This window comes from Pithys albifrons, chromosome 4 (assembly GCF_047495875.1).
Source record: "Pithys albifrons albifrons isolate INPA30051 chromosome 4, PitAlb_v1, whole genome shotgun sequence".
Taxonomy (NCBI): Eukaryota; Metazoa; Chordata; class Aves; order Passeriformes; family Thamnophilidae; genus Pithys; species Pithys albifrons.
This window is the reverse complement of record NC_092461.1, coordinates 68,930,315-68,942,499: the sequence shown is the minus strand read 5'-3', so window position 1 is coordinate 68,942,499 and position 12,185 is coordinate 68,930,315. Positions and strand designations below refer to the sequence as shown.

Sequence of the window (12,185 nt, the reverse complement as noted above, 5' to 3'; positions counted from 1 at the left end):
TTGACCGAAGTAGCTACCCAAACAAAGGTGTCCTTAACCAAATAAACCTCTTTGATCTTCAGCTTAAAGCTCAGAGGTTTCTCAAATAAGCATTGATGCATTTAATAGCACCACATAACAATGCAAATATTAACCAGAATGCCCGTTAAAACGCCGTATTTTACATTAGTTTGTATGCCAAAGAAGAACATAAATGGTACCGATATAGAATTTCTGTTTATTCTGAAGTGATGGACTTTTTACAAACATCTTGTAGTTACAATTTATTTATTCAGGCACATGAGAGAAATCGTGATAAGGCAATGCGACAAGCAGTGCATACTTCAAAGTTTAACTTATTAATAATAACTACATACAATAAATATTTGTACTTTTGACAGACACTGAATGGTTTCATTAAGAAGTATGAAAAACTGGAATAGGCTTTATTCTAGGCTCAGTATCCTACTGTCCCACGCAGTGTACATGTTTCATGGGTTTACGAGGTGAAATATGGTAAGGTAACAATAGCAGGTAGGTAAAAAGCCGAAGTGCGAGAGACAGATTATGACTTGGTTTACTGTTCTGAAGTTACATTCCAAATCTGCCGACAGAAGAACCTGCTTATATCTCTCGGTGCATCTCGGAACGAAGGGAAATAATCTGTCCCTTTCACTACTTTCGTGTCTGCTCTGCTCAACGATGGCCATTTTTGGTGTTGTCCAGACGGGTGTTTGCCTGGGGTCAGGCCAGTAGCGCACGAACTCGGTGGGCCGCTCTCTTCTGACCATACGGAGCGCAAGGCCGAAGCTGAATACCGCTTACCAATGCACTGTCGATTCCCCAGATGACACCTCCACGGGTCTCACGAGGGCGGGGGCAGCACTGCCCGCGCCAGACCCGTCGACCTGCCCAGGTGCCGGGCCCCGACGCGCCAGGAGGAGCCCCGGGGGCCGACCCGCAGCACAGCGGGAGCCACCGCCGCCAGCCGGCTCCGAGCCCGCCCCCGCGGCCCCATTGGCCGCACCGCAGCTCAAATAGGGCCGCGCCGGCTAGGGCTTGGCAGCAGCGAGCAGCGTCCGAGTGCTGAGTAGGTTCAGTGGCCCCGCCGGCGCTCGCGGCCCTGGCGGCGGCGGCAGCAAAGACTGTCGGTGCGTGTCGGCTCGTCCCGAGATGAGCAGCCCCGATGCGGGCTACGCCAGCAGCGACGACCAGACACAGGGGCGGTGCTCGCTGCCCATCATGATGCCGGCCATGTGCCCCTGGGCAGAGTCGCTGAGCCCGCTGGGCGAGGGGAAGGCGAAGAGCGAGGCGGCGCCGTCGGGGACGGCGAGCGGCCGGAGTAAGAGCGAGGCGCGGATCCGACGTCCCATGAACGCCTTCATGGTGTGGGCGAAGGACGAGCGCAAGCGGCTGGCGCAGCAGAACCCGGACCTGCACAACGCCGAGCTCAGCAAGATGCTGGGTAAGCGCGGGCGGACGGGAGTGGGATGGCGCCGGGAGAACCTGCGAGAGCGAGGAGTGTGGCCGGATCTCGGGGTGCGGGCTGTGGGCGGGGAACGGGGGTCCCGTGGGCTGTCGGGCGGGAAGTCCCGGTGGGGAGGGGATACCGGTGGGCAGGTGCGAGGGCGAGGAGCGCGCACCTGTGAGGGGCTCGGGGTCCGGGCTGCGGGCGGGGGTGTCGGGGCTGGGTGAGGATGCACCCCAGTGGTCGGCCGGTCTGACGGTGTTGGTGGGTGCAGGTAAATCGTGGAAGGCGCTGTCGCTGGCGGAGAAGCGTCCGTTCGTGGAGGAGGCGGAGCGGCTGCGGGTGCAGCACATGCAGGACCACCCCAACTACAAGTACCGGCCGCGCCGGCGGAAGCAGGTGAAACGCCTGAAGCGGGTGGAGAGCGGCTTCCTGCAGCACGGCCTGGCGGAGGCGGCGGCGGCGGCGGGGCCCGGGCTGGGCAGCGAGATCGGCGGCGGCGGCGGCCCCGTGGGTGGCAGGATGTGCATGGAAGGGCTCGGACTGCCCTACGCCGAGCAGGGCTACGCGGCGGCGGGCGCGGGCCACTACCGGGACTGTCCGCCGCTGGGCGCCGCGTTCGACGGCTACAGCCTGCCGACGCCGGACCCGTCGCCGCTGGACGCGGCGGAGAGCGAGGCGTCGTTCTTCGCAGCGGGGCTGCAGGAGGACTGCGCGCTGGTGCCCTACGGCTACGCCCCGCACCCGGTGGCCACCGAGTTCCCGGTGGCGACGGCGGGCGAGAATCCGTCGGGCGCGTCGCTGCGGCGGCACCTGCCGCCCGGCGAGGCGCTGGGGCCGGGCGGGTCGCTGCAGGGGCTGCTGGGCTGCCCGGCACCGCTGCACGCGTACTACGGGCAGGCGTGCCAGCCGCCGGGCCCGGGGCGCGGCCCGCCGCTGCCGCCGGGGCCGGTGGGGCAGCCGTCGCCGCCGCCCGAGGCGGCGCCGTGCCGGGAGCAGCTGGAGCAGCTGCCGCCGGAGGAGCTGTTGGGCGAGGTGGACCGCACCGAGTTCGAGCAGTACCTGCGCTACGCCTGCAAGCCCGAGCTGGGGGGCCTGCCCTTCGCCGGCCACGAGGCGGCCGGGCTGGCGGTGCCCGACGGCGCGGGTCCCATCTCCTCGGCCGTCTCGGACGCCAGCAGCGCCGTCTACTACTGCGGCTACCCTGACGTGTGAGGGACTCGCTGGGGCACTGCACGGACTGGCAAGGAGGCGCTTGGCCCCGCTCCTATTTATGTAATTTATTTGAATCTTGAGAACTGACAGGGTATCTGTCACCTGCTCTCTCTCTCTGTCTGGGTGGTACAGGTCTTACCATCATTGTCCGACAGTGACATGTAAACTGTTCCTCTTGTGGAATCATGATACTTAGTGACACACAAGGAATACAATTTCTGAGATCTTGTTAGAGATCTGAATGCTTTTGTATATTTTACGAAGTGCTGATTTTTACATGATGGATTTGTACAGAATAATTTTGCACTTTTACAAATAAAGGAAAAATAATAAAACTGGTCTGATATCTCCCCAAGGGATCTTATTGTTCTTTGTAATTGATTGTTACTGCCTTTGAAACTAGTTTTACAAATATCCCTTGCACTAAGCATTAGGTCCTCTCGCGCTTTCTATACACGTAGTCGTCTTTTGCCTCTCCTGCTCCAGTGATAGACAAAAGTTTTAAAAGTTCAGAAACTGACTGCTCTAGGAAGTTATGGCAGTTGCGTTTATGAGTTTCGTTTTGTTTTGGGTTTTTGGGGGGATGTGGGGGTGGGTGGTGGTTTTGTTTTATGTGTGTTTTCTTTTTTCTTTTTTTTTTTTTGACTTTCTTAGGAAGTTGATCAGTATGACTAAATTTAAAAAGAAAAAAAAAGACGTTTGTTTGCTTTGTCTGTAGTGTAAAAAGACTAAATGAAAGCTCCTACCGATGTACTTTACGGTCTGAGTCTGTTTTTAATGAAAGCGTAGAAAATGTGATGCCATTAAGAAAAAAGTCTCAAAAGGCCGGATAAACGCTGGTTTAAGCACCTTCTTTCGGGAGATGTTCTTCGTGTCCCCGCGCCGCCTTTGCTGCTCCGCGGAAGGGGTAGCGGGGAGGGGCGGAATTAGTTCTTCGTTGCGGAGAACGAGAGCTGTAAATCAGTATTCAAAATAGATGAAAAATTTCGACATGAGTCTCTAAGGAGGGGAAGCCGGTCTGGAGCCGCCTGCTCGGCACTCCACAACAGAAAGACCTTCACCCGTACCTCCTAGAATCTTACTGTTTCTCTCCCAAAGAAATATTTGGTCTACTTCATAGCATCTATAGGTAGAAATATTTCTGTGCTCGAGAAATATGCACCCTGCATTTAAACTTCCATATAAAAAAAAGACATTTTCATTAGGTGTTGATGGTGAGTCCCCGGCTGTTGGGTGAAACTGATAAATTAATTACGTCTTTTGCTTAAACCGGGAGGAGGAGGTAACAGTCATCTGGGTCGTTTGCTTTCTAAGATAAAGCTGTGGAACTGAGCCCCAGGAGCGAGGGACCGGGGCCGAAGTGGCAGACTTGTCCACTGATTAATCTGTCTTACACGAGGACGGGAAATTAAATTGGATACGTTTTCAAGTTACAGTTAAAGAGCCTTTTATTTGTATCCGCGAAAGATAAAACAGATGCAAACTGTCTCATTCAGTCAGATTCGAACACAGCCCCGTTGGTAAAAATCGACTTAGTAATTATACTGTTAGTATTGGATTAAAAGGCATCTAGACCCTTAATATTGCCTAAAATAGTCTACCCTCTAGTTTCCTAACCTTCCCATTTTACTTTGTAAGCATTCTTCAGTTCTCAGACTTATACTCATTCTGCCACTCTTCTCTCCTTCCCCAGTGTACACGAGAAAAATTATGTGATTTTGAATGAGGTGCTACCTGAGAACAAGGACATTAGATGTTTTCTTGATACAGTATTTGAAAAAAACATGGCGTGTTCATAATATAGATATGTAAACATGGTAAAGAAATATGCATGAGAGGTATTTCTCATTGGTTGAATTTTCCTTTTATTACGAGGTTTTAGTCTACAGGATTAAATTTTTTTTTGCCCTTTTCACACATGTTCACAGCTTTCTGAGGGAAAATTACTTTGGTCTGTTTTGGAAATAAATTTAATATGCTTTTGATAAGTCTAGGGACCATTTCTTTTCATTGTTTCTTTACATGCAGGATTTGCTCCCCTCTTCTGTCCATTCTAACTTGTCAGACACCTGAAACCCGAAGAGGACTTTAAACTGTATGTGGTTCGGGAAGAAGGTTGGAAACATTCTACTTCTTTTTGTTTTTTCCCTTCTTTTTCTCCGCCGCCCTCCACCCACCCCCCCCCCCCCCCCCCCCCCCGCCCGACCCCGCTTCCCGCCATAATAATACTGAAAGCGACTTGCACTACATTGAAATAAATATCCTGGTTTTGGTTAAAGGGTTGGCCAAGACAATAGTCTCGTGTGCCAAACAGTGTGTGGTGAAGATATATAGGCAGATCTTACAACAACCCTTTGCACAGAACACTTGCAGACTCAAATCTAAGTGGTCTTATTTTCCAGTGTGCAGCCAGATGTGTAGCTTTTTAAAGCCTCTCCTTATGAAAAGAACTGTCTCTAACTTCTTTGACATGTCTGAAACCTGGCAGGTTTCAGGCAAATATATTCGAAGCAAAATTTTCTGAAGCTCTCTCCAAGCCTTATTTCCTATAAAGAATGTCCTGACTTTCCAGTTCTAAATGAGAAACACTCACATCTGTCCTGTAGCCCTTTGGAAATGTTACATCTTTCTCACACCTTACGAGTGCTTGTGACAACAGGCACATTAAAAGAACTCAAAACTGATTATTTTTGCTTCACAAGTGCTTTCGTCGGTACGGTTCTCGCTGTCAGGTGGTGAAAGCAGTTGCTAGGTGCCTCGGGGGGCCGTGGAGAAAGCCGTACCTACCACAAGGTACCTCCTGGTCCTCTTACTCGGCCGCACTTTTCAGGCACAGTCGGAGTCTGCCACAGCCACATTGATGTCCCCTGCGGGGCCCTTCCCACAGGAATGCTCTCTGAAGTTCACACAGGCCACTTATTCCCCAAAGCCCAAAAGGTATTAATCTCTTTTTGTTTGTTTGTGGTTTTTTTTTTCCTTCTCGTACTAACTCTCCATGTTTCAGTGGGTCCATAGTTACATTTCGATTTTTCTTAACACACCCAAATCCCTTACTCTGGTATCATACTGCAGCAGGAGGAGGGGTGGGGGTTTTTAGTGGGTTTGTTTGAATGCTTTTAGTTTTGTGTTGTGGGTCTGTGTGTGTGCGTGTTCTGTCTTTCTTAAGTAAATGGGTAGAAAAATAAGTAAGGCCTAATGTGAGAAAAAGAGATTTCAAACCGAGGTGCTGAATTAAAGCCAACTCAAGGTTTGTTCATACAGGGCAAGTGGCAGGGAAGCCAGTGGGAGAGAATAACAACATGCTCCCTAATGCCAGGTAGTTGGGATATGTACGAAAGCAGTGATCTTTGGCTCTGAATAAAACAACATTAACTTAGCAGATTTCTGTCCATTTCTGTAGCTATATGCTTTTTCATCTAGAAAGACAGTAATCGCTAGAAGATACCTGCAGCAATGTTACTGTCGAATTTCATCTTGTATACAAATTTAGTTTATTTATGTGGCAATGCTAGTCTTGTTTTGGAATAAATACCTCCCCCGTCCCGCAGAGGTTCACATTGCCTGCGAAGGACAACAGAAACGGCAGCTGTTAGAACACCAGCACGGTACCTGCACAGAAAACCTCAGCCAGTCGCGCAGCCACAGCACTGCCCACCACAGCACGGGCACCGCTGGGGCGAGCGGCAGCGACAGGCCACCGACAACCTTGTGACAAGCCGTACAGCGTGCATCAGGTGGCTGACTGCACTGTGCTGCTGCACAGGGCGGCGAGTGTAATGGACAGGACTGTGAAATCCAGTAATTACACACCCACATTTGCTTAACCCAAACAAAAAATTAATGTGTTGACTAATTGAGTGTCTGCGAGATCAGAGTTCAATTGGCCTGCTTCAGCTTTCCCTCTATTAAAGCAGGAGTTTCTTTCACCTTGTCTGTGTTTGGAGAAAGGCTCTTAAATACGGCAGCTATCTGTGCATCCAACACAGTGCTCTGATGAGCCAAGGCTTCTCCCAGGCTGCTGCTTTGTAATACCTTAAGTGCATGATTTTACCCTGAATTATTTACTCAGGAGGTACGTGGCATAAAGAGATTTCAACTAAGATATGAATCCTGTCCCAGGGCAAATGTTATATAATTCCTCTTATTCTTGCTGACAGCTGAGTGACTTCGCTCTCCTTTGGATGCTGCTAAATCTTTTCTTGGTTTTGTACATTAGGCTGGAAAAAAATCTCACAGGCGACACCTTCTGAAGAACAAAAAAAAACCACAAAGAAAATAATTGCCATTGAGAACAAGCAATTTCTACACTGTAAAATGACGGGTTGTGAATGGTTTTGAACTTTGTTTCCCTTGCCTGCTTTGAGAGTTGCAAAGCCGCCCGGACCGGACTGCTGTAGATCTGTTCGTATTCCGTATTGCAGGGTCCCGAAGTTGCTTGTGTCGTTCAAAGGCTGAAGATCGGAAAGCATTACCTGCTTATATTATTTCTGAAACTTCTTTCACAAACTTTTTTTCTTTTGAGGGGCACGTATTTGTTTCTCCTAATGTCCTTTAATTGTGCTGCTGACTCTATTTTTGAAGCTCAAAAGTCACTCCTGTTCAGGGGAGCTGCTGATTGCTATGACGATCAGTAGAGCTGCTTTGGGGGACAAGCCCTGTAAACTCACGCTCTCAGGTTGTTACTTGGTGTGAATGAACGCGAAATGCAATTCACGTCGCTTCGTGATTCTGCTTGCCGGCCGGTGCTTTGACCGAGTCAGCTATGGATTGCACCGTTTCGTGTCCGCCGAGGAAAACTTAAGACATACTCGGGAAAGCGGGTGTCTTCTGTTCCAATATTCGACACTCATCTTCCCGGCGTGCTCAGGATGCACAGGGTAGCCCACCACCGCTAGCGCCCGCCCGCTCCAGGCGGGAAAGGCCGCAGGGTCCTCTCTGTCCAGCTGCCAAACAGCGAGAACGGAGAGTGCAGTGGAGGGCATGGAGGGGTGATGTAAGGGGAAGCGGCCGGCACGCAGGCGGCCGGGAAGGGCAGCGGTGTGGCTCCAGGCTCGAAGACAGCACACTAAAAAGCAATGCGACCTTGTAAGTCATGTCCAGTCGCCTCTGTCCTCGCGGATGCCAAACTTTTTCTCAAAACCCCTACTCCAAGTTACAGCAGAAAACTAGGTGCCTAGTTTTTATGCTGGGAAATTTTAAAATAGGTATCCCAGGATTACAAGAGACCATCTTGTGTGTGTGTGTGTGTGTGTGTGCGTATGCATGTTAAAAAACAGAGCAGAGAAGCTATTCTGTGTTGCGATAGGACAAGGGAAAATAGTTTTAAACTAAAGGAGGGTCCATTTAGAATAGATAGAAGGAAGCAGTTTTTTACAAAGAGAGTGGTAAAACACTGGAACAGGTTGCCCAGAGAAGCTGTGGATGCCCCAACCCTGGAAGTGTTCAAAGCCAGGCCAGATGAGGCTTTGAGCTACCTGATTAGTGAAAGGTGTCCCTGCCCATGGCAGGGGGGTTGGAACTTGATCGCCTTTAAGGTACCTTCTGATCCAAATTAGTCCATGATTACTTCTGCAGTTTAGAGGTTTTATATATAAATATATTCAGCTAATTTCTGTCTGAGGGGAATTATTTCAAACTTAGGCTGACATCATTATCATTAAATGGATTGTTTTCCGGGTATGTCTGCCCCCTGAACTTTTCCCAGTCTGCAGGCATTTAAAATCATTTTTCCAGGTTCCATACTATGTAGAAGATGAAGGATTAATAATTCTCCTTAACGCCTTTCTTCGTGAAGAACTAACACAGAATTACATAGTCTCGACTTCAAGCAAAATACGAATGCAGAGGTACCGGGAAAAAACCCTGCACGATGACTTAAATAATTCCTATATGAGTCGCTGGCGGTTACCGCAGTGCCTGGAGGGAGCCCAGACCGGCCCCCAGCACACCTGGCAGAGATAGGCTGGCACGGAAAAGCGCGCCTTATCGGAGGTAAAAAAAAAAAGGTGTTAATGACCGACAAACTTCATTAATGAGGGCACGATTTATTCAGGGTCCTTTTTTCTTTTCCCCGCCTGTAACTTCACATCTTCTCTATTAAAATAAGAATCTATAATCTCACGTGTAAAGGTAAGGATGCTTTCAGATTGTACAGTTCCGCTGCACAAGCAACTGCTCCAAGAAACACGTGTCAAGGTTGCTCATTTATGGGTAAACTTTCACCGAATTAAGACTACATGAAATATGGCAGTGATAACATACCTTCTAAGGTACGCGTTGAGAAAAAAGGTTGCTGGTACTGTGAAAACACAATCAAATATTAGCTGAAATTGGAAGAATTAATACAGTTGATCAGAATGCCTAAATTATCAGGAGCATTACCACAACGATGGCAGTAGAACAGTAATAAAAATAACTAAAAAAACCCTCCAACACCTTTTATTAGAAGAAACAAGCAGTACTGTCTTCACAGCCTTTCTGATCAAGTGAGGGTCTGCTTAATTTTGAACACGTCGTGATGAAATGAAACCAGCATGTTAAGGAGGCAAACCACAGAGAGAGTAAGGCAAGAGGATCCTGCGAGGCAGCGACAGTAGCAGACGGATGGAAAGAAATCTCTCTCTGTACGCTGTGCTGCACCACCACACTGGGAGCGCCGATGCAATGAAGCATCTCCGCGCGGTTCCCACGGGGCAACTCATTGAGGGAGCGCCTCCGACCTGCCCAGGTGCCGGGCCCTGACGCGCCGAGAGGAGCCCACAGGACCACCCCGCAGCGCCGCGGGAGCCACCGCCGCCGGCCGGCTCCGAGCCCGCCCCCGCGGCCCCATTGGCCGCACCGCAGCTCAAATAGGGCCGCGCCGGCTAGGGCTTGGCAGCAGCGAGCAGCGTCCGAGTGCTGAGCGGGTTCAGTGGCCCCGCCGGCGCTCGCGGCCCTGGCGGCGGCGGCAGCAAAGACTGTCGGTGCGTGTCGGCTCGTCCCGAGATGAGCAGCCCCGATGCGGGCTACGCCAGCAGCGACGACCAGACACAGGGGCGGTGCTCGCTGCCCATCATGATGCCGGCCATGTGCCCCTGGGCAGAGTCGCTGAGCCCGCTGGGCGAGGGGAAGGCGAAGAGCGAGGCGGCGCCGTCGGGGACGGCGAGCGGCCGGAGTAAGAGCGAGGCGCGGATCCGACGTCCCATGAACGCCTTCATGGTGTGGGCGAAGGACGAGCGCAAGCGGCTGGCGCAGCAGAACCCGGACCTGCACAACGCCGAGCTCAGCAAGATGCTGGGTAAGCGCGGGCGGGCGGGAGTGGGATGGCGCCGGGAGAACCTGCGAGAGCGAGGAGTGTGGCCGGATCTCGGGGTGCGGGCTGTGGGCGGGGAACGGAGGTCCCGTGGGCTGTCGGGCGGGAAGTCCCGGTGGGGAGGGGATACCGGTGGGCAGGTGCGAGGGCGAGGAGCGCGCACCTGTGAGGGGCTCGGGGTCCGGGCTGCGGGCGGGGGTGTCGGGGCTGGGTGAGGATGCACCCCAGTGGTCGGCCGGTCTGACGGTGTTGGTGGGTGCAGGTAAATCGTGGAAGGCGCTGTCGCTGGCGGAGAAGCGTCCGTTCGTGGAGGAGGCGGAGCGGCTGCGGGTGCAGCACATGCAGGACCACCCCAACTACAAGTACCGGCCGCGCCGGCGGAAGCAGGTGAAACGCCTGAAGCGGGTGGAGAGCGGCTTCCTGCAGCACGGCCTGGCGGAGGCGGCGGCGGCGGCGGGGCCCGGGCTGGGCAGCGAGATCGGCGGCGGCGGCGGCCCCGTGGGTGGCAGGATGTGCATGGAAGGGCTCGGACTGCCCTACGCCGAGCAGGGCTACGCGGCGGCGGGCGCGGGCCACTACCGGGACTGTCCGCCGCTGGGCGCCGCGTTCGACGGCTACAGCCTGCCGACGCCGGACCCGTCGCCGCTGGACGCGGCGGAGAGCGAGGCGTCGTTCTTCGCAGCGGGGCTGCAGGAGGACTGCGCGCTGGTGCCCTACGGCTACGCCCCGCACCCGGTGGCCACCGAGTTCCCGGTGGCGACGGCGGGCGAGAATCCGTCGGGCGCGTCGCTGCGGCGGCACCTGCCGCCCGGCGAGGCGCTGAGGCCGGGCGGGTCGCTGCAGGGGCTGCTGGGCTGCCCGGCACCGCTGCACGCGTACTACGGGCAGGCGTGCCAGCCGCCGGGGCCGGTGGGGCAGCCGTCGCCGCCGCCCGAGGCGGCGCCGTGCCGGGAGCAGCTGGAGCAGCTGCCGCCGGAGGAGCTGTTGGGCGAGGTGGACCGCACCGAGTTCGAGCAGTACCTGCGCTACGCCTGCAAGCCCGAGCTGGGGGGCCTGCCCTTCGCCGGCCACGAGGCGGCCGGGCTGGCGGTGCCCGACGGCGCGGGTCCCATCTCCTCGGCCGTCTCGGACGCCAGCAGCGCCGTCTACTACTGCGGCTACCCTGACGTGTGAGGGACTCGCTGGGGCACTGCACGGACTGGCAAGGAGGCGCTTGACCCCGCTCCTATTTATGTAATTTATTTGAATCTTCTCGGATTAATTTTGCAAACCCTGTTTGGGCAGAAACATGTTACTATCGTGCAAGTTAAAAGCATGGCTGGTGTGACAAATTGTTTACATATTTTTTTTTCTTATGTCCGTGTGCAAGTTCATCGTTTTTCTTGCAGCATCAGCACTGTTACTTGTTAGCCCAGAAGTCGGTTTTAGTGGTCTTTTTAACTGTGTCTTGGGGTTTTGGTTTTATTGTTTCTTGTATTTCACAAAAATAAATGTATGTGTAACGCTTTCTTTCATTCTTATTTGCCCCGTGACCCCTGAGATTAATCAAAAGTTAAATCTGTCTTGCCCTAAGGCAACGTATGGCGACGGGATTTGACTTGATAATGGCTCTGAAAGGGTTTCCAGGAAGAAAGCTATTTCGTCCCAGGTGTGGCTGTATTCCTTTTACATTCAGCTGAATGGCTAGATCTGTGTTGCTCTCTGTCTCTTTGAGTACAGAACATGTGACTGTACTTGACTCGGCTTTGTAGGTTTTTTTCAGTCTGTTTTCTGAGTGCCAACAAAAGTTACATTAATGCATTGGGGAAAGAATTTACAACAAAAGAAGCTAGGTAAGACTGAGATACCAATTTTAAAGCACACGTGGAAATCCATTGGATTTGGGTAGTTGTAGATGTGCAAGTCATTTTTCTGTATGTCGTGATTTCTCTGTGAACCATATGATTCACAAATAGGATTTGAACTGTATTTATAACACTTTCTGCCACCTATCTTCAAGTCTGTTCATGCCACTTAGTGTTGTTATGGGGATCCGGCTCAGATTTATACTAGTGAGGAGAAAAAACTGCCATCCAAATGCTCATCTTAGTTGCTTATTTAACTGCAAGTATCAACTGGCCGTTAAAAGCCGGCATTTTTAGCATGTTCAGCTGTACTGCTCTGTTGTGACATTTCTGCCAGTGGAAGAATACAGTTACATGTCATTCTCATCATAACACTATCAGATAAGCA

At 52.3% G+C, this 12,185-nt stretch overlaps 2 protein-coding genes across 2 annotated transcripts; both read left to right on the top strand.

Annotated features, from left to right (window-relative positions):
- Positions 1–1,057: 1,057 nt before the first annotated feature.
- On the top strand, positions 1,058–2,995 carry LOC139670958 (transcription factor SOX-17-like). The gene is made up of 2 exons (XM_071553110.1): positions 1,058–1,444; positions 1,722–2,995. The coding sequence occupies exons 1-2, from the start codon at positions 1,153–1,155 to the stop codon at positions 2,660–2,662; spliced, it is 1,233 nt and encodes a 410-aa protein (XP_071409211.1). The 5' UTR covers positions 1,058–1,152; the 3' UTR covers positions 2,663–2,995.
- A 6,559-nt stretch (positions 2,996–9,554) lies between these two features.
- SOX17 (SRY-box transcription factor 17) lies at positions 9,555–11,473 on the top strand. Its single transcript, XM_071553109.1, has 2 exons — positions 9,555–9,938; positions 10,216–11,473. Exons 1-2 carry the CDS (start codon positions 9,647–9,649, stop codon positions 11,124–11,126), a joined length of 1,203 nt encoding a protein of 400 aa, XP_071409210.1. The 5' UTR covers positions 9,555–9,646; the 3' UTR covers positions 11,127–11,473.
- The last annotated feature ends 712 nt before the right edge of the window (positions 11,474–12,185 follow it).

Bases quoted from the DNA above. Each gene is read 5' to 3' on its own strand.
- LOC139670958 (XM_071553110.1), top strand. From the start codon at position 1,153: ATGAGCAGCCCCGATGCGGGCTACGCCAGCAGCGACGACCAGACACAG. The intron at 1,445-1,721 runs GTAAGCGCGGGC...TGGTGGGTGCAG, and splicing joins CGAGCTCAGCAAGATGCTGG to GTAAATCGTGGAAGGCGCTG.
- SOX17 (XM_071553109.1), top strand. From the start codon at position 9,647: ATGAGCAGCCCCGATGCGGGCTACGCCAGCAGCGACGACCAGACACAG. The intron at 9,939-10,215 runs GTAAGCGCGGGC...TGGTGGGTGCAG, and splicing joins CGAGCTCAGCAAGATGCTGG to GTAAATCGTGGAAGGCGCTG.